General features: G+C 38.3%; 1 protein-coding gene across 1 annotated transcript; it reads right to left on the minus strand.

Moving 5' to 3' along the window:
- Positions 1 to 3,363: 3,363 nt before the first annotated feature.
- LOC109244446 (MFP1 attachment factor 1-like) lies at positions 3,364 to 4,269 on the minus strand. The gene has a single exon (XM_019411543.1). It carries the CDS (start codon positions 4,243 to 4,245, stop codon positions 3,667 to 3,669), a length of 579 nt encoding a protein of 192 aa, XP_019267088.1. The 5' UTR covers positions 4,246 to 4,269; the 3' UTR covers positions 3,364 to 3,666.
- Positions 4,270 to 24,258: the final 19,989 nt, after the last annotated feature.

A 24,258-nucleotide genomic window follows, 5' to 3' on the forward strand; every position in this document is an offset into this window, starting at 1 on the left:
ATGAGTTGGATTTTAATAAATTAGGGATAGTAGAAAATAAACCAATAGGATGATGACATGTGTCCCTTCATTAAAATGAGGGGTAAATTTAGGCCAAAGTATAACAGGAGAAATATATTTGAACCCAAAATATAACAAGGAATATATTTGACTGTTTTTCAATAGTTAAGGGGTAATACTTGGCCCTTTCCCATAAAACCTTTAGGGGTCGTTTGGTATAAGGTATAAGAAGGTATAAGGGTGGTATAAAAATTTAGTACCACCTTAATACTCTGTTTGGTTAGTAAACCAGGTATAAGTTATCCCGGTGTTAGTTTTAACACTGGGATAACTTATACCTTATAAAAGGTGGAGTAACTAACACCGGTATAACTTATACCTTCTTCTTAGAAATTATGCAATTGTCATTCTTAATACAACATACCAAACAATGAATAAACAACAATCCCAGCATAACTTATCCCAATATAAGTTATACCGGCATAACTTATACCGGTATAAATCATATTCCAACCAAACGACCCCTTAGGAAAGAGAGAACATACAAGGAAGATGATAAGGCCAGCCCTCCTTCGCTGCTACAATTCAACCTGCACCCCTTTCTCGGCTACTCCATAAGCATAGGAAAATCTTGAGCAAATCAACCATGCCAAGCCTAATAAGTCTAGATAAGATGAGCAACAATGTTGCAGATCCACATTTGCAATATCAGCAACAACTCATTATGTCAAATCTAGAGCCTCATTCTATTCCGAATAGAAAACCAACTTTACTTGGTAAACAAGTTCATCAAATTCTCCCTGACGTGCATGAAGTTAAATATGAGCACACATGGTGTTCAGTAAATTTCAAGCGAAGACGAGTACCTTCCACATCACATTAATAAGTTGGTCTCCAAGTTCATTATATTCTCCATAACCTCCGTGAAGTTAAAAACGAGAATACATGGTATTCATAGAAATTTCTATGAGAATCACAATAATCATGTCTCAGCAATACTTATCGCACCAGTAACAGGGAGGAAATTAAACATAGCTGTTACATACTCATAATTGTGTATATGTAACAGCTATATATGAATACCACAGAACTTGGCAAACCTATAAGCAAATGAACAAGTGCAGCAGTGACTATTCACTTCCTGGAACTGAAATGACAAAGTCCGGATTTTCCAGCACGTAAAATCAGGCTGGACAATCCAAACAAACTTAAAACAGATATCAGAGCTGAAATTCTTCCATCATACAATTTACTACCCTTTCCTGCATTTCACACATATATGACAATACTAAACTTGATGGGTCAAGAAACCCTGAGCTGTTAAAAAATAAAAGAGAAAGAACAATAACACAGAGAATTGACAAGAATATGAAAGAATGAGAGATCTCTTCTTAATTCCTCAAGTGTGTCCTTGTAGGACTTGAAACATCCAATTATATGGGGTGCAATAATATGGAAAGTTACAAGATACATTAATGGAGTTTAATCAATACATTCATGTATAATGTCAAATGAACATCCACTTAATTAATACGCAACAAGCAATGCGTATCACAAGAGAACTATGTACTCTTTTTCCTTCACTAGGATTTTCTCCAATAAGTTTTTTCCTAACAAGGTTTTGACCAGGCATATTCTTTGTGCTATGAATTCAATGCATTCAATTAAATGGATATCCTTTTGACATTGTACATGAATATATTAAGCACCACCAATGTATCTAATAACTTTCGATAGAATTGCACCCAATATAAATGGGTGTTTCTTTTTGTTATTGTTCTTTTTTTCTTTTCCAAAAAGGTTCTTTTCTCTTTTATGTTATAGAATGACCTGTATTTATTTGCTTCCTTACAGTCATAGATGCAAGCTGCACTTATTGTTTGACATGACGCTTCTCAGAATTCTAGCCCAAATTCTAAGAAAGAGTTAATTCTTTCTATTAATCAAGGCCATAACCGTATACAAGTCATACAAAAGCAACATACCACTTTAAAGGTTATTATTGCTTGCTTGGCATTATTACTCCTGGATTTGAGCTATTTGCTGTAATCTATAACAGACACCATCCTAATAATTATCAAGGATTAGCTATGTTAGTCTGGGTTACACGATTTATAAGCAAGAAACCTTCTACTTCTCAGCAAAGTTCTCTACGATTCAAGCTGGTCAAAGCACTACTACCAAGATAAGCAGAAAATTTAGATTCGTGAATCTATGAAAAAGATAAAACTGAAAGACCCATCCAATGAGATTTAAAGTTACACTGAAAGCGAACAACCACTACCTTTCATTCTCATAGGCTCCTCGTAACAAGTTCCATGAACTGAAATCCTTTTTCATTAGAGTATATGCTTTCACATAATAATTCTTTGGCACTAACTCACCTAAAATATTGAGCTTCATGATAAAATTTGAAGCCAAACAATGTAACTTTAATCCTAGATAAAAAGATGAATGAAACTCCAATAAGGAGGACCCGAACTACCACCACTACTCTCGCAAGACAATTTGGAGTTTATCCAAATCAAGTTTTCTGGGTCCCAAAATTTATAAGATTCTTTAGAACGTGCAAAAAACGAGTATAGATTGCGTTCCATATGAATTCAGAATAGAGGTACTCTTTCACCTTCATAATTGGACCTCAACATCTACCGAAGTACAGGGAAGCAAAAAAATCATACCAGCCTCATAAAAGGAAAAAAAACGCATGTCCAGGTTCCCATACTCTGGCTATAAAGTAAATACTAATGAACAAAAAGCTACTGGTAACTCACTTTCTATAACTGAAACAACAGAATTCTCCCAGAAAAGAATGTTTCATTAGTCTTATCATCTCCAGAATCTACTGCTTCGAGAGGACATCTAGCGATTTCCTCAGCTGGCTTTGTCCTCCCTATTCATCTAATTTCTTGAATCGATATTTAGGAATTTCTCTTGTTCATAGATCTTGAAACCAAATTAACATCAATTTCTAGATATCTTTTCCGATAGATAGATCTAGAACTATACATGGACTTCATACCTAGATATAGAAGGAACGACTTTATTGTAACCAACAAAAGGCTTACTCTGTCCCTATGTTGCTATCCGACAATATACCCTGAGTAGAAGGAAATTCACTATCAGAAAACTTCAAGTCATTTACATATGTTTCCTATCATTTCTCATAGACTTACTATCTCTTCGTCAGCAATAAGCAATTCCATATAAATTTATTCTGCAAAAAACTTAACATAAAACCGAGAGTTCACACAGTCCACCTACCCAGGATTTCTAAAATTATGGAGGTCTAAGCACAAACGACAGAAGAACAAAAATGACTAAATGAACTACTATGAAACATATAATAAATTTAGTACACAATAACAAAAGGCATTAAAAGGATATATAAGCAGAAACCGTCAATAGCATGCACATCAAAAGGCATTAAAAGGAAATTTCCAAGATATCTAACATTACATCAAAATCCAAACTTTATCCATCAACCACCTTTAGATAGCATTTCCAAGATATCTAACATTACATTTAACCACTTTAATAATCCATAGACGGCATAAAGATGATCTCAAGGTAAAACGCATCTTGTAAATTGTAGATTAGCGGAGCCCTAGAAATTTTCTCACAACAGAGACATATACTTAAGAAAACATGACCTCGGTGCATTTTTCAGGATTCAGTTTCAATGGATGAGTTTTCCCCCGTGTCAGCCGAATCAGAGATAGGCTCCGATGACGGTTTACTCTCAGTCTCCGTTAAAGCGGCAGAATCATCAGCAGACGGAGCAGATCTGGACTTAACGGCGTCAAGCATGCGTTTACTGATCTCCTTCGAATAAACCTGAAGTATCTCAATGCCATCGTCATCACCTATAGCCGTGGATCCAGCGGCGGTAAAAGCCTCCTCCTCAATCAGCTTAGCAATATCGGTAGCCTCGTCGTGGGGGATAGTGCCGTACCGTTTTGAGAGTATGGACGGTGTTGATAGAGACTCGATGAGACGGCTAATGACGGCGTCACGAGTACGTTGAGTCGGTGGCCAAATGCTAAATGAAACGGTCGTCGGCTTGTTTTGGGTCTCGTGAGTAACGGTTTCTTGGGCTTGAGCTGAATCGGTTTCCGCCATTGATGGTGGTTCTGTGGTGGTGCTAGAGGTTGGGGTTTTGGGTTGTGTTGGGTCTTCTGGAACTTTCTGTTGTTGCTCGTTGTTATCTGTGTAGCTTTGTTGCTCGTCCAAGTTATCGATCATTTTGAAAGTTGGAAATTGTGATAAATTAAAAAAGGAAAAAGGAGGAGTTAATGGAGCTATTAAAGACGAAATTAAGTTACCAATAATGTTTTGCGGAGTAATGTTTTAAAAGTCGGGGGCGTGAGGCGAGGCGTTTTACCTCTGACGAGGCGAGGCGTAAGCCCTGAGACATGGGGCGTAAGTCCCACGGATCTTTAAATTTTACTAATTTCAAGAATTTTAAGATAGTATAAAATAAAAAATAATTATAAAAATTACATCAAAATCACAAAATTATAACAAATAATCTATTTAAAATATTTACAAATTATAATTCGACTATGAATAATACGAAAAGTATGACATATATCATAATATGCAAATTAGTTGCAATGTCGTTACTCGTTACAACTCAAACATCAAAAGTAATGTATACGATATGAAATCTTATATTGTATGTATCTCTTAAGGAGTAATAAATCTTGAAAGAATTTCAATATTATAATTTAATATTTTACTTAAAATACTACTTTTATTTAATATGCTTTCTATTCAAAAGAGAATTTATATAAAAACATAATTCACAATTTAAATATGATTCTCTAGCATCATCTATTTTTAAGTTTCAACAAGTTAATAAACTAACACATAATTCACCATACAATATCATGATAACTATTATATAGTAAAGACATAACAAAAGCTAATAAATAAATACTTTTGAAATGAAAGATTTATGTAACATTTACTATCATAGCAGCCTTAGCGGATAACGTGCAATAATTTTTATTTTAATTATGACATAAAATACTCTCAACTTAATGATTTATGATTAAGAAAGAAGTAATTTTGAATAGTCAACGATTCGTTAAGAAAATTTAGAGGGTTTACAAGGTTAGTTACATACAATTGCATAAAGTTCTATTAGGCGAGCCCAGTACCCTGGGCGTGTCCGGGGCGTAAGCCCCGGTGGCCGAGGCGTAAGTCTCAGGGAACTAAGCCCCACACATAAGCCCAGGGGCGTTTTACGAGTGCTCCGCCCCGGGGCGAGTCCCAATTCTGCCTTTTAAAACAGAGTTGCGGAGAAAGAGGCGACTCTCTGTGATTTTGGTGGAATTCATTGAAGATAGGTTCGTGGGCTAATTGTGGCCCGATCGATAGTGGCCCAAAATATGTTGGACCTAAAATGGTGTTTCACCACTTGAGGATAATAGTAAAAATTGCACGGGGCGTCCTATTTGGTCGCCCCATTTAACCTATACTCATATTTTTAAAATTATTTAACTTATATCTTAATTTTTACAACTTGAGGCCCCTCCTTCTTCCTGCTACCTATGCGCTCCTTTCTAACTTAATTAATGACTTTTTAGACACAAAGTACGTTTTTAATGTTTAAAAAAAAGTTACAAAAATGGGTACTTCGCAGTACTGTACTGCGAATTGGGTTAACGGAAATTTTGTCGTTAAATAAATTTGCAGTAGAGTACCGCGAAGTACTTTTTAATTTTTTTTTTATCTTTTTGCAGTATAGTACTGCGAAGTACCAAAACGCTGCGTTTAATTTATGAGTTGGGCCCAGCCTTATTTAATTAAGGCAATTCACAGTATAGTACTGTGAATTACTAATTCGCAATACTATACTGCGAATTCTTAATTAAATAAGGCCCTTCTTCTTCCTTGGACAACGACATTGAAGCCTCCATTAAAAAACAAACCTGCCTNCTTGCCCGGTTTGTTTCTCAATGCAAATCTCATATTGATGATTGGGTGTTTAAATGATCTTAGGCTCTCTTTGTGATTGATAACTAATTTTTGGCCAAATTGACCTCCCCGGTGCAATTATTATCCTAGTTAGCCCGCTGTTGAGCCTTCAATGTTTCCTTAGGTTACCATATTACAATCTGGTACCGTATTTGTGAAATTACTCCCTATTTTGAACCTATCCATCCTTGAATGTTATGAATGAGACTGTAAGCCTATGTTGGGGGTGTTGGTGGAGTCCGAAACTTAATTAATGACTTTTTAGACACAAAGTACGTTTTTAATGTTTAAAAAAAAGTTACAAAAATGGGTACTTTGCAGTACTGTACTGCGAATTGGGTTAACGGAAATTTTGCCGTTAAATCAATTCGCAGTAGAGTACTGCGAAGTATTTTTTAATTTGGTTTAATCTATTTCGCAGTATAGTACTGCGAAGTACCAAAACGCTGCGTTCAATTTATGAGTTGGGCCCAGCCTTATTTAATTAAGGCAATTCGCAATACTATACTGCGAATTGCCTTAATTAAATAAGGCCCTTCTTCTTCCTTGGACAACAACATTGAAGCCTCCATTAAAAAACAAACCTGCCTGTTTCTGGTCCCCCCCCCAACCTCCCGTCATTTTAAAAAAAAAAATTCGGCCCCACCCGTCCCATAAAGAGCAAGGAGTGTAGGTCCCACACACAAAAGAAGCTTTGGATTCCGTGTTTCGGGTGCAAAAATTCGATTTCAACAATATTCAAAAAACTTACATCGAGGTATTTCAATTTAGTTTATGCCGAAACTCGTATAGTCATGCATATTAGTATTGTTTAGTATGTTTCCATGTGAATTTATGTTATGTTTTTGTTTAATTTTGTATCTTTTATATACCCGGATTGATTTATTTGATACCCGAATTTATGTTATGTTTGTGACCAAAAATGCTACCGGATTGTTTGTGTTATATTTGATTTATATACCCGAATTTATGTTATGTTTGTGACCAAAAATGCTTAAAATTTGAGAAATAATTTGTATTCTTATGTAATTTGTATTAAAATTTGATAAATAATTTGTATTGTTAAATAATATTATTTATTTTGTTTATTTGTATTGTTAATGTTATGTTCATATTGTAGAACCTTGTAGCGTAGTAAAATATAGTGTCTTTTAGCAAAGTAAAATATAGAGCCTTTTAGCGTAGTAAAATGTAGAGCCTTTTAGCGTAGAGTCTCAGTAGCTAACAAAATTTTAAAAATGTTGAAATTGAGACGCATAATAATTAAGGATAACTCGGTGCTACCGGGCTGCAAAAATAAGGCCTGGAACCCATACATAACTATTATCTCCAATTCAAAAATTTATAATTTAATTTATTAAGTTAACAAAATTCTAAAAATGTTGAAATTGAGACGCATAATAATTAAGGATAAGACGGTGCTACCGGGCCTCAAAAATCAAGCCTGGAACCCATACATAATTATTATCTCCAATATTAAACATAATTAATTATTTAATTTATTAAGATAATAAAATTCTAAAAATGTTGATGTCGCCTGCATCAATAAGCTTTTGAATTGCATTCTTCAGATTCCAATATTTCTCTATGTCGTGTCCCAGGGCACCTTAGCAATATGCGCACTTTTGAGAAGGATCGAACTTCTTTAGAGGAGGGTTCGGCACTTTTATCTGAATCGGCTTCAACATGTCCAGTGTCCTTAACCGCTGAAACAGACTGGCGTATGATTCTCCCAACGGAGTGAAGGCTTTCTTCTTTCGTAGCCTCTCATTCTTAAATGCTGGATTGGGCCGCAAACCTGATCCAGGGTGTTTTTGGGGAACTCGTGGGGGTAGATGGGCATTATTTTGAGCTGGGTACTGTGATGTGCGACTGTGGGATTTCTGTGGGGAGAAGTAGCATCGGGGAAGGTCATCTAATGCACAAGGATAACCACGGATACGATGTCGACGCTGGAAGTTTTGATCAGGAAAACCTATCGGATCGTCTTTTCTGTTCCTCTTTCTTCCAACCAAGCTTACTGGTACGTTCTGAATGGCTTCCGAACAACTCACGATTTTGCCTGACTTGGTTCCTTCTTCCACTAGCTCCCCCATTTTTAACACATCATTGAAAGGCTTTCCCAGGGCCGGGATCAAATGACTGTAGAAGGTGGGTCCCTGGGCCTGTAGAAAAAGCTTAACCATTTCTTCTTCGCTGATCGGGGGACTGACTCGAGCGGCTTGCTCCCTCCATCTGAGCCCAAACTCATTAAAGCTTTCCTCCGGCCTCTTTTCCGTCTTAGATAGCGAGGTGTGGTCTGGGGCAACACTTGATTTGCATTGAAAGTATCGGACAAAGTCTTGAGCCATGTCACCCAATGTAAACCAGTCATCGACATTTTGACGACCATGCCAGTCCAAAGCTGCCCCGGTTAGGCTATTATTGAAATATGCCATCATCACGTCATCTTGCTCTTCAACAATCCTCATTGCATTGCAATAGACTCTCAGGTGGGCTACCGGGTCTCCACGCCCATCATACAATTTAAATTTTGGTACATTAAATCCTGCGGGCAGGCGGGCGTCATGTGGCACAATCAATTCTGTGCGAGTCATGCTACCCTGGCCTTCCACTCTTCGCTTGTCTCTTAAGGACAGTTCTATGCTTTTCAGCTTCTTGGGCGTCTCATCTCGTCCTTCCCTTCCTGTAACCTTTTCATTTCTAGCATGGGGCTCATCCCGGGAGCACTTCTTGTATGAATCAAGGACCCTGTGGGCAACCTTTGGAGGGTGAAATTGGGCATTACGCGCTTTGAGTGGGTGTTCATTATTTTGGGTAATGGATATGACAGGAGGGCAATTTTGGGGAGAGTGACTGAAGGAAGAGCGATGGAGCTACTAAGGTAGTTGGGACGAATGTGATAAGCGGGTGTATCTGGAGAATATGGAGGATCATCTGGTATTGTGTTGGGAGTTCGGGTAAGGGTAGCGTCCGGGAAAATTGGCGGTGGCGGGGGTGGCGCCTTTCCAGTCATCCAGGCTTGATACATGTCTGTCATGTGTTGTCTGAGCATCCGCACTTCAACCAACCCATTATCCTGTTCCACCAACTATTGTCGAGCACCGGTATCAACCAACTTAGTTCTCTTGTTGTTTGCAATTGCCTCTTGTCCTTGTGTTGTAAAGAAGAGTTACCACTTTCAAACCCCAAACCAACCACCTTTCTGGAATGACATGACAAAACAAAACCATCACGTTAGCGTTAGGGCATTTAACATATTGGTACCCGTACATTTGGGGAGTGGATGCACCTAGGCAGTCAACAGTTCCTATTATGCTTTTGCTTGGATTGCATGCGTCATCCCGGCTTTATTTACCAAGCCTTTCCTTTAATCCTCCCTCGTGTTTTCCATTGTTTGTTGCTTGCCATTCCCTCTTTTCTTTGCTTTTCTCTCTTATTTTTCCTCTTTTCTGTTCCTTCTTTTCTTTTGCCTTGGTTTTTCCTTGTTCCTATTCGCTCCTTTCCTCAAAATTATTTTTTCGCTCTTTTCTTTCCTTTGCTCCCTTTTTATTTTCTCTTGTTTGCTTTTGTTTGGTTTCTTATTTTCTTTTGTTTTTCTTTTTCCCTCTTTTATTTTTNCATCTGTATGTTGAGTGGTACCGCCGTTAGACCCGAATGATGATCGGGAACCCCGTTCATGTACTTGGCGAGCGCTACAGACCGTACGCCGGGAGGCACGAGGCACTGGTATGTTTTTGTGGCTTATTAATATCTTATAATTATGATATAGCGTTATTTAATTACTATTTTAAATGTTTCATAGGCTATTGGGCATCATCGCATCTACCAGTTGGGACAGGAGATGCAGCAGCGTGCCGACCCTGAAGTGGTTGAGTATGGCCGGCAGGTGGCTCAGATGGCTCGTCTAACACTGTTGCACGCGAGAGATGCTGAGAGGTTAGACCATGAGCCTCAGTATGTGGCTCCAGAGGCCTACCAGCGGGGTAGGCCAGTCCCACGAGCCAGGGGTAGGGCACCAGGAAGGGGTGCCCCACGAGGCAGGGGTGCCCTACGGGGTCGCAGGGGACGGTGAGGAGGTGGTCAGCAAGGGGGCGTTGAGGTACCTGTCGACCCACCTGCTGAGGGACATGACGAGGACTTCGGAGTTGGGGGCTTCAGAGATGATCAGCAGGGTTATATGCCTCATGCAGATGAGCCTTCCAGCAGCATGCCTTCGTATAGCCTTCAGCTATCTTTGCCAGCATCGCTGGTCACCCCGTCAGGAGCATTATCGATCATGGGTACATTCGACGGGGATGTAGATCAGTACTTCGCATGCCCATCTACCGCAGCTGAGGATCGGCCGGCCCGGGACGTGGATGGCGGGCGCAGGTTGAGTTATCCATCGTCCCCGGCAGTTCATGCGGATCTACCACGGGCGGCGGTATGTTTGTATTACTTTAATATTTTAATTTGTTTTCTTTTCCTTAAATAGCTGCCATTAATTAATTGTTACTTTCTTATGCAGTCTTCGTCGCAGCCCATCTTTGAGGACACTACATGCGGTGATGAGCACACCATGGATAAATATACCCAGGAGGTCGACGAGACCATGGTGAGAAAATATTTTCTTACTTAAAATAATAGTACATTCTGTAGGTTAAGATAATAATACATTTTCATAAAATAATACATTTTCACATGCTAAGATTACTTCTTGTTTTGTAGGTTGCTGACGGCCCGACGGCCTATTCTTCCGATCCTGCCAGTTGTAGTGTTGATGCTGCTGCACATCCTCACATAAAGAGGCGGCTTGATGATGATGATCCAGATAGTGTGCCCGGGCGACAGGGGATCGACTTAGGCTAGCAGTTAGCAACTGAAGCACACAGGCTGGCGACACTCACTGTATTACTTATGTATTAACTTTGTGTGTAAATAGTGCTTTTATGTAAATAATAGTAACAACTATCTTTTAAACAACTATTTTATTTTAATTGCGTTTGAACAGCAATTTTACTTAAACAGTACAATCAAACACAAACCTTAACAAACCTAACACAAAAACAAACAGTACAACTAATGAAAGCACTTAACAAAGGAAACATGAAGATACACTACAACAATCAATACGTAAATGTCATCGCTTAGTTACGACCGCCTAGTATTCTCTGCTTAATCCTCTCGAGCTTTTTCTTTCTAATTTCTTTTTCTTCTTTCCCCTCCTTGATCTTCGCCTTCAACTCTTCAATTTCTTGGCTTCGATTGGCGCTCTCTATCCCGCTGCCATTACACACATCTTGAAGGATGATACACCTGGTCTTTGTAGTATTCCTGGTCACATGGTTCATCAACCCATACCTTAAATTGCATATAGGTACGTCGGGTTGCCTATAAAACTTGTTCATACACGCCCAGTAGCGGCGTCCAGCTTCTTCCCATTCATTGTACATCATGCTTTTGATTCCACAGTCGCACTTTGGGCAACGAAGGGGTCGTTGAGACATTTCTTAAAGAGAAGTTTGGTTTTATGGAAAATCTCGATTATAGGTTGTTGTTAAGCGCAGAAAATAACTCGAACGCGCTCGTTATTTATAGGCAAGATTTCAGATTGATCGTAGTATTATACTGCGAATTACATATTAAATTTCTCTGACACGAAATAGGGTTTCCACATGGTTTTCAGCTTTTTCAGAACGAAATGACAACTCCGCAAAACGTAGTATAATACTGCGAATTACATATAAGACAACTCCACAAAACGTAGCATTATACTGCGAATTACATATTAAATTTCTCTGACACGAAACAGGGTTTTCACATGGTTTTCAGCTTTTTTATAACGACATGACAACTCAACAAACTGCATTTTTCTCATTAGATTTGCATTTTTCGACATAACATTTTAAATTTCGACATGACAGCTTTAGATTTGCATTTTTCGACATAACATTTTAAATTTCTGTGACACGAAACGGGGTTTGAACATTATGTATTTAATGACAACAACTCAAGTATAACAACATTTTTATTGAAACAGAATTTGAACATGAATTTTATTTGAACATGAAACACAACACAAAAGCGGCAAATCTAAAGATACAAACAGTACAACTACTACAAACACATGACAAGGGAAACATGAAAATACACTACTACGCTTATCACGTACAAGCCACTATTTAATCACGGATCGCGTACTACAATTTGCTCTCCAACCACTCGAGTTGCTCTTCCAGCCTTTTTTTCTCTTCTTCTGCCCCGTTGAGTTTGGCCTTCAACGCCTCAATTTCATCATTGGTTCGGCGCTCACTTACCGCTTGGCTTTACATAAACAATGAAGCTCATAAATTCTTTCTTTGTAGTGTTTCTGGTTACAATGGTTCGTCCATCCAAATTAAATTCACATGTAGGCTTGCCGGTAACTCCTCAAGCTTGTTTCTTACATGCCCAGTAGCGGCGTGCACCTTCTGGCCACCATTTGAAACAAACTGCATTTTTCTTCGCAGTATCACCTTGGGACACGTTTTGTTCAGACATTTCTTATAGAGAAACTTTGGTTATTGTTAAGCGAAGAATATAAGTAGCATGCAACCATATTTATAGTCAAATTTCACACAAAACGCAGTATAATACTGCGAATTACATTTTAAATTTCTCTTTACACGAAATAGGGTTTTCACATGCTTTTCAGCTTTTTCAGAACGAATGACAACTCAATAAAACGCAGTATAATACTGCAAATTACATATTAAATTTATCTGAAACAAAGCAGTGTTTTCATATGCTTTTCAGCTTTTTCAGAACGAAGTGACAACTTCAACAAACGTAGTATTATACTGAGATTTACATATTTAATTTTTCTGCAAAAAAAAAATATTTTTATTCATTCAAGCTTTTGAACAACGCTTTTACAGCTTTTTAAGAACGACAAGACAATTGATAAAACACATTATTGTCCACGCTTTACATATTTAATTTATTTCATAACGAAATTTTTTTTTATACCACATTCTTGCTCATGTTTACTAACACCCATACCTCAATATTGCTCCAACCATATAAAATATAACGTTAAAAAATAAGATGTAACAGGATTGTGGAAATTTATTTTTTATTCATATATATTGAAACAAAACAAAAATACAGACATGTTTACAAAAAAATAATACCAAAATAAAGGACTAGGGTATCCTTGATAGTGGGTACATTGGACGAACTTGCACCAGGATTACCACCGGCACGCACACCACCTGAAGGACATTTACGACGGTCATGTCCTGTTTGAGAGCATATGTCACATTTGCGCGCATAAACGGACTCACCAACATCCATTTGGTTCTGTATACGCGTTTCTTTTTGCACTTTCAGCTTGCGCAAATAGTCCTTGTTAAATACCAACTTAAAAGGTTCCGGCGGCCAATAATGCTCAGCACCTAATGGATGCAACTTTTCACTATACGTGTCTCGTATGCAGCAACACTGTATTGCCTATCAATATAGTTTGTTGCCCCATATCCAACTTGTTGAAAGCACTTCAACGCATGTGCGCACGGCATGTGGTAGATAGTCCATTTCCCACATGAACATAACCTTCTATTTTCATTCACCGTCTGTGATTATTCCTACACGTGTCTGTTTGATAGCGGTCTTAACTTCAAAAACACCCCGTTCATTGATCATACTGAAGAAATGAATGCCACTGTGCTCGCCTCCTGTACCTTTCAAATCTTCTCATGGGTATTGGCATAAATTCAACACCCCTGTCCATCAATGCCGATGCAGCTGCATGCCTTTCAACAAACCTCTATGCACTCTGTTTGAAATGTCATGCGGACCATGGAAGTGATGGCAGTCGCACGGGCAGACTTCAGGCCGTTGAATGACTCCGACACGTTTGTAGTGAGGGATCCCCATCGTCTGCCGCCATCAGCATGCAATGTCCCACATGTGAAGCTCATGTTGCATCAACCAAATATAGGCTCGTGGTTCTATCTGCCGGATCGCTTCCATGCGCCTCGTGAATTTGCACTGCTGGTGCTCAGTTGAAGCCATCCACATTAAGTCATGCAAGGCCTTGTCAGGAAATTTCTTCTGGAAATTGGCCTTCAGGTGCCTCACATAGTAACGGTGGTATGCATATGGTTCATGCCATTTAGGCAAGTGACGTACAGAACTTAAAATACCACCATGCCGATCAGATATTAGACAAATACCTGAACGCTGTTTGACAATGTGCTGCTTCAAGTGGTTCAAGAACTGCGTCCACGTCTCTTCACTTTTGTTGGCACAAATGGCAAAAGCTAGTGGAAATATTTGTCGTTGGCATCTACTGCAACTGCAATCAAAAGCTTAATATCATACTTTCCATAGACATGGAGTACCGTCTATGGAAATTACAGGACGACAATGCACAAAACCATCAATTGCTGGTTTAAATGACCAAAACACATAGTTGAAAATATATTCCGGTCTGTCCGGACTCCGCTCATGCCTCCATTCAACAATAGTCCCGGGGTTAAAGTGTTGCAGTGCGGCCATGTACCTGGGCAGATTTGAAAAAGACTTATCCGGTCGCCAAAATAAGTTCAAAGGCACATTTGCGACCGAGATATGCCTTTCTTTTGGTTATAGTACAACCATACTCCTGGTGGACGCCGCCGTAATCACACTCTTTAATCTTGAACCTAATGGACACTTCCAAAAATGGAATCAAGACAGGAAATCAAGTCCACAATCCAAGTTGAAGTGATTCTCATTGAATGTGTCCATTTCACATCTGTGCTCGCTAATAAATTTACCCACTTTCCACAAACCCGATTTCTTCTTTGTGGCACGCAGCATCCAGTGACAACCCATAAACCACCTACGGCATACAGCCTTGTATTTCTCCGTAGTTGACTCACTTACCGTCATCTCACGACACTCTCTTATACTGTAGATTTTTACAGCCCTAATTAGGCGAGCTTTATCGGGGAAATACATGCCCTTTGTAAGAACAGCTGGTCTAGACTCATCCCACATCGCTGACCGTAATTCATCATCATCCCTTGTGAGGGCATCGACATTAGGCATGCTTGGCAAATTATCAAGGTAGGGAATATTTCGCTCATGAAATGGCACGTGGGACTCGTACACTCTTGGTCTAGCGGGAGGTGGAGGAACATGCTCCCTGGTCAGCTCAGGTTCAACATTCAGTTCCTCCTCGTCATCATGGAAGGGTGTGTCATCCCCAGACTCATCCGCATTGTTGTCAGAATCACTATCATCCTCCTGACTCTGCGCATCTGCCAAATCACGAGTAAAAATGTCGTCTATGGGCAACTGTGTGAGGTCAGGAGCTTCAAGAAGCTCGTTTTCACTGCACAAAAAGAACAAAAACATAAGTTACCCAATACTCAGGAAAAATACTTTAGATATAGCTATATCACTTTACTTACAAATCGTATTGTCTTGACATTTCATGATGGATATTTTCATGTTGGTGATGACTCCCAGATGGACCACCGTGGTCCAATACTCCAGACCTACGCATATTCCAACTAGGGGCGGGGTCATAACTTGTAAAATTCAAATCCGGACGGTACCCCCTATAAAAAATATGAGTGTTAATGCAAATCCAATTAAAACATGAAAAAAAAATATCGCTAAATCGTAGTAAAATTGAAGTTTACCAGTCGTCTTGTTGAATATATAAAGTGGAAAAATTATTTTGTGGCTGCTCATTCGCCGGTGGTGACAAGTTTAAATCAAGGTAAGCTCTTTCATCAGCAATCTGTCCAGCAAAAACTGCTCCAGAATAACCACCCGATGACTGGGGGTTATCCCTGCTATGCACGCCCTCATTACTGGGAAGGTCCTCCACCTTGACGTACATTTCCAATAATTTTATTACAATAAATTCCCTGTATTCATCCGGAATCCGCAAAAAATCTCTAAGAGTTTCATCATCCTCGATGTTAAACTCAGAATAATAAGCAAACCCCCGCGGAGTTACTGAATAAGGAAATCTACCGGTTACTTTAAGGCTAACCGAACGCCTCCGCTCACTCATTTTTTTACGTAACAACGATACCAATGTATCGTACTCCATATTAAGCGGCAATTTAACATGACACTGTGGAGGTGAGCTATACCTCACAGAGTTATTCTCCACCACAACCTCACCCCCCCCCCCCCCAATACAGTGAAACCCTTGTTTTTGGCACTTCGACATTGTAAAAAAAAATGATTGATAAGAGAAGAGAGAATAATGAACGTATGTTTGAAGTTTAAGTATTGAATGAATTTTTATAAAATTGAAACGCCTATAAATAAGGCAAGTCCGAGCTTGGGGTGTAGAATTTTTCAAAGTAATTCGCAGTATTATACTGCGTTTTATGTATTTGAATTATTGTTATGTCAGTTAATTATTATTGGTGGGGCCAAAAATCAGTAAAATCAGTCTAATTCGCAGTATCATACTGCGAATTAACCTAATTCGCAGTATCATACTGCGAATTAACCTAATTCGCAGTATAATACTGCGAAATGCTATTTCAAAAATGAGCTGGGCCCATCTCAAGCAATTCGCAGTATAATATTGCGAATTGCAAAAAAAATTATTTTTTTAATAATTCGCAGTATAATACTGCGAATTGCTTTAACGGCCAAATTTCCGTTAAAGCAATTCGCAATATTATACTGCGAGTTACCTATTAATGTAACTTTTTTTTAAAACATTAGAAAAGTATTTTTTGTAAAAAAAGCATCATTTAAGTTTCGGATCCTTGTGTTGGGTCTTCTGGAACTTTCTGTTGTTGCTCGTTGTTATCTGTGTAGCTTTGTTGCTCGTCCAAGTTATCGGTCATTTTGAAAGTTGGAAATTGTGATAAATAAAAAAAGGAAAAAGGAGGAGTTAATGGAGCTATTAAAGACGAAATCAAGTTACCAATAATGTTTTGCGGAGAAAGAGGCGACTCTCTGTGATTTTGGTGGAATTCATTGAAGATAGGTTCGTGGGCTAATTGTGGGCCGATCGATAGTGGCCCAAAATATGTTGGACCTAAAATGGTGTTTCACCACTTGAGGATAAAAGTAAAAATTGCACGGGGCGTCCTATTTGGTCACCCCATTTAACCTATACTCATATTTTTAAAATTATTTAACTTATATCTTAATTTTTACAACTTCAAGTCCCTCCTTCTTCCTGCTACCTGTGCGCTCCTTTCTTCCTCCTTTCTTTTCATTGGAAAATGTAGCGTGAAATTATGTATAACGAACATATACATAAAGGAAAAAAGGAAATCTTGCTTTTCTTTCTGTACGATGAGGGAAAAACAGATATGTGAAGGAAGAGATCTTCATCGTCTACTGTATACGAATGATATAGCATTGGACCTCCTGATTTTGGTGTTTGTGATTGCAATTTTCAGCACAATGTGCCTAAAGCCAATGGATCTCATCCCATGACTCGAATATTGTTGGCCTGAGTTTACATAGTAATGTAAATTGCAGTGTTACTTGATGAACATAAATGGTGCAATATATGAAATTTTCCAAGCTACTGCTACAAACTTAATAAGATCACATCAGGTTTAGGGAAAGCTTCTTTGAGGCAGTAGACCTATAACGAGTTTGTGACTTTAAATATAATCCATAAATCAGCTGAAGTTCAGCAAATATAGAACAAAACTTCAGCCAAAATATGTTGAAGTTCAGCAAATAGAGAACAAAACTTCAGCTAGTAGAATTCTTAAGTTCAGCAATTACAAACAAAAACTTCAGCCAACACTAAGTTTACGCAAAAAACTTCAGCTAAAACATGCTGAAGTTCAGCAAATAGAGAACAAAACTTCAGCTAGCACGACTATAGGACAAAACTTCAGCTTATTTTAGTGCTAAAGTTTTACAAATGAACTAAATAATTTCAGCATCTTCTGCTGAAGTTTTTGAAAAAGCTTTATGACAAAACTAATGAATCCAGGACAAAACTTCAGCTTATTTAGTGCTGAAGTTTTTACAAATGAACTAAATAACTTCAGCATCTTCTGCTGAAGTTGTTGAAAAAGCTTTACGACAAAACTATTGAATCAAGGACAAAACTTCAGCTAAAACATGCTGAAGTTCAGCAAATAGAGAACAAAACTTCAGCTAGTAGAATGCTTAAGTTCAGTAATTACAAACAACTTCAGGCCCGTCTACTAGAATGCTGAAGTTTGCGTGATTGTCTTTGCTACTTCAGGCCCATATGCCTGAAGTTTACGTGAAAAGTGAGTACGCTTACAATTTTTTTTGCAAAGCAGGTATAAGTTAAAACGTGACCCAAAAAGCGGGTATAGATGCAAATCCCCCAGTATGATAAGCTAGAAATGACATCAGGTAGCCACTCTAAAGGGTTGCTATTTAAAATTCAGCCTCTCTGAACTTCAGTTTTCCAGTTTAAATTTTCAGGACAAAAATATTTTGAGTTGTCTTGAAATCAAGAGTTTTAGTTTAAAATTCGAGGATAAAATAAGTACTGGCTAATCATTAAATAGCATCCTGAGAATGACTATTTGTCCACTTGCCCCGATGATGAGCAGTGTCGATACGATAATAAGCAAATGTTATGGAAAATAAGTCATATATTGAGAGAAATAAAAACAAAAGAAAAGGAAAGTAGTCTTGACATCTGCATAGTGACCGAATTTCCTTAATGATGATATTGATAATGCTATTATCACCACAAATTCTAGCATACCATTCTAAAATTTGTTTGCATAGAAAGAAAGACAGGTATAGATAGCTGCAATTATTAGCTGAACAAATTAGGGGATACGAATCTGATGACACTGTATACGGTTAAAATTAGGCCTATATGATTTTATTATTTGATCGAGATCAGGGAATTGCATCGAAGGTCAGCCTCGTAGTCGATCAGAATAGAGCACGAAGACAAGGTATTGAGTTCGAGAATTGAGGTGCGTGACGAGATCGAGGCCAGCAACGATCGAGGCCAAATATGGCAGACTCGAGCAAAGCGCGATAACGAAAAAGCGAGATATCCGTGACTGGTTGAAGATCACGGCGAAAATCCCGAAACAGATCAAATCAAGGGCGATTGTTTAGGCTAATCATGGGATTTACTTCCGTAATTAGAATTGTACCATAGATAGGATTCCTCTACTATATAAGGAGGGTTCTAATCATTTTGTAAACACCTTACACTCTGAGATATAAAAGCAATATAACGCCTTTTCTTTGGTTCATATACTTGTTCATTAGCTTGTTATATTTTAATTGTTCTTGCACAAATCAGTTCGAGGGTATTCAAGCTCGAGGGTTGAATTTCGTTCAAACACTGGTTTGCTTCATCCTATTGTTGATTTCTATTACTAGTCTTTATATTTATCAATTGGTATTAGGTGAAACCACGTGTCCTTAAAACCACATTATAAGTTGAATTGTTATCCAATTTTAAGGGTAAACAGTTTGGCGCCCACCGTGGGGCTAAGGATAATAGTGATTGCCTGGTATTAATTCCCATAACACACAGTGCTTTACACTTGTTCTCGTAAGTGTCTTTGATTTCAGGGTCAACATGTCAAACTCTCAAGTAGCACCCACTCACACAGACAACGACCTCGGTCTTCATGGCGAGAATGAAAACATAATCGCCCCGGGAAATGGTGTACCTCCAGTCAACCCCGATGGACCACCGACCATACACCCAGTCGATGTCAGCTCTCATATTGCCATTAATAGAAATTTGGGCATCGACCCTGAAAATAGCGTCCGTAGAGATGCCCGAGCAACCGATCAGAACGCACAGAGCGATGAAGAAGGCGGAATTAGCCTTCGAATGATATTCGAAATGTTATAGACTCAACAAGCTGCGATAGCGCAACTCCAAAATCAAAATCGAGTACCAAGAAGAATTGAGCTTGAAACATCGCAAGAGGTCGTTCGTAGAGTCGAACCTGCACCGGAGAAATCGAACGCCAATGAATCGGGGACTGACCCCACCATTATGAAGATGTTTGAGGAGCTCACTAAACGGATTGAATCAGGTGAAAAAAAAAATCGAGGCTAATGACAAAAAGGTAGAAACGTACAACTCACGGGTTGACCAAATATCGGGGGCACCCCCGATTCTAAGGGGTTTGGATTCGAAGAAGTTTGTGCAGAAGCCTTTCCCTCCAAGTGCGACTCCGAAGCCCTGTTGATACCCAATTTTCCCCCATATATTTTTAATACATATATATACTTTCAAAATAGTACATATGCAGTTATAAGCATGCACACACATTTTTATAATTTTTCTATAATTTTAAGAGAGCTCCAAAATCAATTTATTTCTTCTCTTTTATTTACAAAATATCCAATAATTATTCTTCAAATTACTTTTGTGTTGATTTAGTCATCTAAATTCTTTATTTATGCCAAAATAGTGTTTAAACATTTTCAATGCATTTTTGTAATTATATTTATATTTTTAGGCTAAATTGCACATCTTTGCAATAATAGCCCTACTAACGCATAATTACATTCTTGATGCATAAAATAGTCTTTTATATTTCTAAAATGTTAAGTAAGTATTTTAAATTATATTAGTACACAAATATATTTTTTGGAATTCATTTATTATTTTTATTATATAGTTATTAAAAGTGGCTATTTAAAATCTGGCTTGTTTTATTTCAATTTCAGCCCTATTCCAACCCAATACCAGCCCAATTTTTATTTAAAATTAACCAGCCCATACCCCAAGCCCAATTCCTAATACTACCCGAAACAATGCTGATTAAATCCTGGTTGATCAACGGCCCGGATTCGTTCTTTCCTAATTTAACCTAAACCTATAACCCCAAACCCCTCATTCACTCTTCACTCACCCGCCGTCACCCCTCTCATTCTCTCTCAAATTCCCTCTGCCTAAACCCTAACTCCCCTTCGCCGGCTGCTAGCTCGCCGGTAATAATGGTGGCTCACCACCACCCCTAGCCCTAATGGCTCCCCCATGACCGGATTCTGGCTGTCTTGAGGTCCTCAAGGGACCAGTGGCTGTTCACTCACCACCCATGGCCTGTTCGGGCCATTCTCAGGCCACCATGGCCCGATTGAGTAAGATCTTCATATTTCTCGGCTAAACCTATGGGTTTCTAAGCCGGTCTCTATTTCTGGGTTATTTTCTAGAAAACCCTAATCTCTTCTCCTGTACCTCTTAGATCTGTAACAGATATGAGGTTTATATGAGCTATTTTCGTTTGTTTTATGAAAAAACCTTTCCATTTCTCAAAGCGTTGCTTTATTTTCCCATTAGGGTTTCTGAAACTTTTTCTTTCAAAAACATATTTCTGGTCCTTTTAATGTTGTTCTTTGATTCTCATATGTTTGAACGACTTTTTGTTAAAATTGCTTTTTAATCCTAATTTGTTATGTTAAAACCCCAGTTTTAACACTATGTTATAATCCTGAGTTCATTCTTCTTTGTCGATTCTGCTATGTGTGTATTCGAAGCCCGTGAATATGTTTCGATTAGTGATTTTGTACCCCAACAATGTCTTAATAGGGTTTCTGATTTGTCTCTTTCTGGCTATACTCAGTACTTGTTATTCATGGAAGTTTATAAGGTTTCCCTTAGTATTAGTACTATTTTCCGATTCTTTAAATCCCTGATTTCCTGGGATGATACTCTTTACTGATTTCCGGCTACTTTTCCTGTTTTCACAACCTTTAAAATATTTTCTTACCTTTTTATGTGATTGACTTCATTATTGCTCGATTCTTACTGTTATTTCCTTAATTAGAACTCTATGTATCTACCCCTAATTGCTTATTCTGTACTTAGGTTTTTTGAACTCTTTCCTTATTTGGTATATGTTCTTTACCGTTTGAAATGACTCCCTTAATTAAGGGAAGACTTGGACTGATTTCACTTTAATTGATTCCAAGTTCTCCACTGAACAATTTGATTCTTACCTTATTTACCTAGCTTTCAAACTACTATATATATGCTTTCTTCTACTCTCATTAGACACGAACATTAGTTCACAACTCCCTCACACACTTAAAGCTTTGCTGCTCTCTTTCTTGTTACTTGCTACTATTACTGAATTAGCCGGCTGCAAGCCAAGGCTAATTATTGCACCCTATTTCTCTTCACTTTGTGTCTATTCTCCTTAACCGGTATGTTCTGATTTCAATTCAAGACCTAAACACTATGTGTTTTCTTGTTGTTTTAGTTTACTAGTTACCAGTCTATTCCTGTCTATTATCTGACCTTTCAATATGCAACTAGCCTGTTTGGATCACAGTTAGTTCTGTCCTAATTCAAGTATGTGATCAGCATGATATGAGCTTGTCCATTCCTTGTAGTATGTACTGGCTTTACTCTATTCGTATATGTTCGAATGGTTATGTGTTAGTTGGTTTCTGGTTTGCACCTGTTTTACAAAACTGATTTGTTACCCTAAGTTATTCTGGTGCTATGCCCAGTCATGTTTAGTACTTCTATGTCCTCAATGTTGCTATGAAATCCTATACTATGTCATCTCCCAATCCCATGAACCCCCCTAAGCACTTCTGATTCTATAACTATGTTCTAATTAGCACCTCTGAAATCCATGCCTTACTGCTTGCACTGTTAGCTACTCCTTGATTACAAAAGACTTCTGTTTATTATATGTTCATTATGTGTATTATGTGTCCCTAAATCCCAATTCCCTTGTATGAATCATGTGGTTAGGACTCTGTTTTCTCTATGATTGATTTGTTGTTTGTTTGATTACACAATTCTTGTCAAAATTGTTTTACTGCTAAACAACTCTCCTATTTTATAAAACTACCTCAATTGAGTCCTTTTCAATACTGTTTTTCCTATCAAACCTTTTCAAAACTATGTCAAGCACTCTCACTCCACTCTTAAGTCCCTAGGTTCTGCCCCTCCAGTGTGTGACTGCCTTGGGATCCCTGTGAGATCCCTCTGAACTCTGATGCACTAGGGCTGGCCTTTCCACACTGCACTTACTCAGTTCTGGTTATGAAATCTGGGTGTGAGCACTGCCCGGGATCCTTGAGGTCCTTAGGGAACTCTGACACACCTAGACATGAGATTGTCTATGGAACTTTGGCATTTGAGGCTATTGGAGGCTTGGAAGTCATTTGGGCCTGCTGCAGGCTCCCTATAGATTAACTTCTAATTTATGTAATTTATATTCAATTCATTGGTCTGTAATAATTATTATAAACAAACAGCGGGGTGTTTAGTGAAAAGGGAGGGTAATATATATATTATGGGTAAAACTGGGTAAACACCATGCCTATAGGGTCTATGTTGATTGAAACGTGTTTGTTAGATAACATGCCTATAAGATTTGTTTTAAAATGAGTCGGTTTGCTTTACTTCCACACAATTAAAAGCCATGCCTATAGGATCTAAATCCGCTTCTAATAACTAGATACCATGCGTATAGGGTTGTGTTAATTCAAATGTATCTGCTATGATTACTTTACTTCCACAATATTTGAAACCATGCCTATAGGATCTAAATGGCTTTAATAGAGATCATGCCTATAGGAATTAAAATCAGCTCTAGTAGAAATCATGCCTATAGAACTTAAACCAGTCAGTTTAATTCATGCTTGTTCGTTTGGAATTGGTTCAATTCGATTAATCTGTCTGCTTCTTTAAATAAGTTCTTCAAATACTGCCTTAAATTGGTACCGCTAGAAAGCATGTCTATAGGATCTCAAGTTGTCTATTTAAAATTGATCACTGTTTTACTGCATTCCTAATCAACATAGACGTCATGCTCATAGGATATCACTATTATACGCCTAGGCAGGCCTATAGGTCGATTAAAATCCTGCAACTATAAAACTACGCTTTGTTATTTAAAAACTGCTCGCATTCACAGGTGTAAATCAGTAGGCAAGCTAATAGGTCTCTGACACTTGGTCTTAACTCATGCTGTATACTTCCTGCTCACCTAGATATCATGTTCTAAGTTATTATACCTGAAGTAATTATTTGAGACGTGCATTCATTTGTTCTGTTTGGAGGTAAAATGTGAGCCATTATATGTTCCTTCTTTATGTGCAGTCCTAATTGTTTTGATTGACGCTTAGACTTTTCTCCTTTAAATACCTCAGGATGGTCTAGAACTTCCCAAAGTAGAGGTCCTAAAATACCTCCAGGGCCACGAGGAAGGGACGGGTAGTGCATGCATAGGATATTTTCAAGGTTAATAGAACGCTTTAGGCTACGACCAAGGGGAGGGAATTGGGTAGTAAGGATATGATGACTATGCGCTAATGTCACGTGTAGCC

The sequence above is a fragment of the Nicotiana attenuata genome, unplaced genomic scaffold (assembly GCF_001879085.1).
Source record: "Nicotiana attenuata strain UT unplaced genomic scaffold, NIATTr2, whole genome shotgun sequence".
In the NCBI taxonomy this organism is placed as follows: domain Eukaryota; kingdom Viridiplantae; phylum Streptophyta; class Magnoliopsida; order Solanales; family Solanaceae; genus Nicotiana; species Nicotiana attenuata.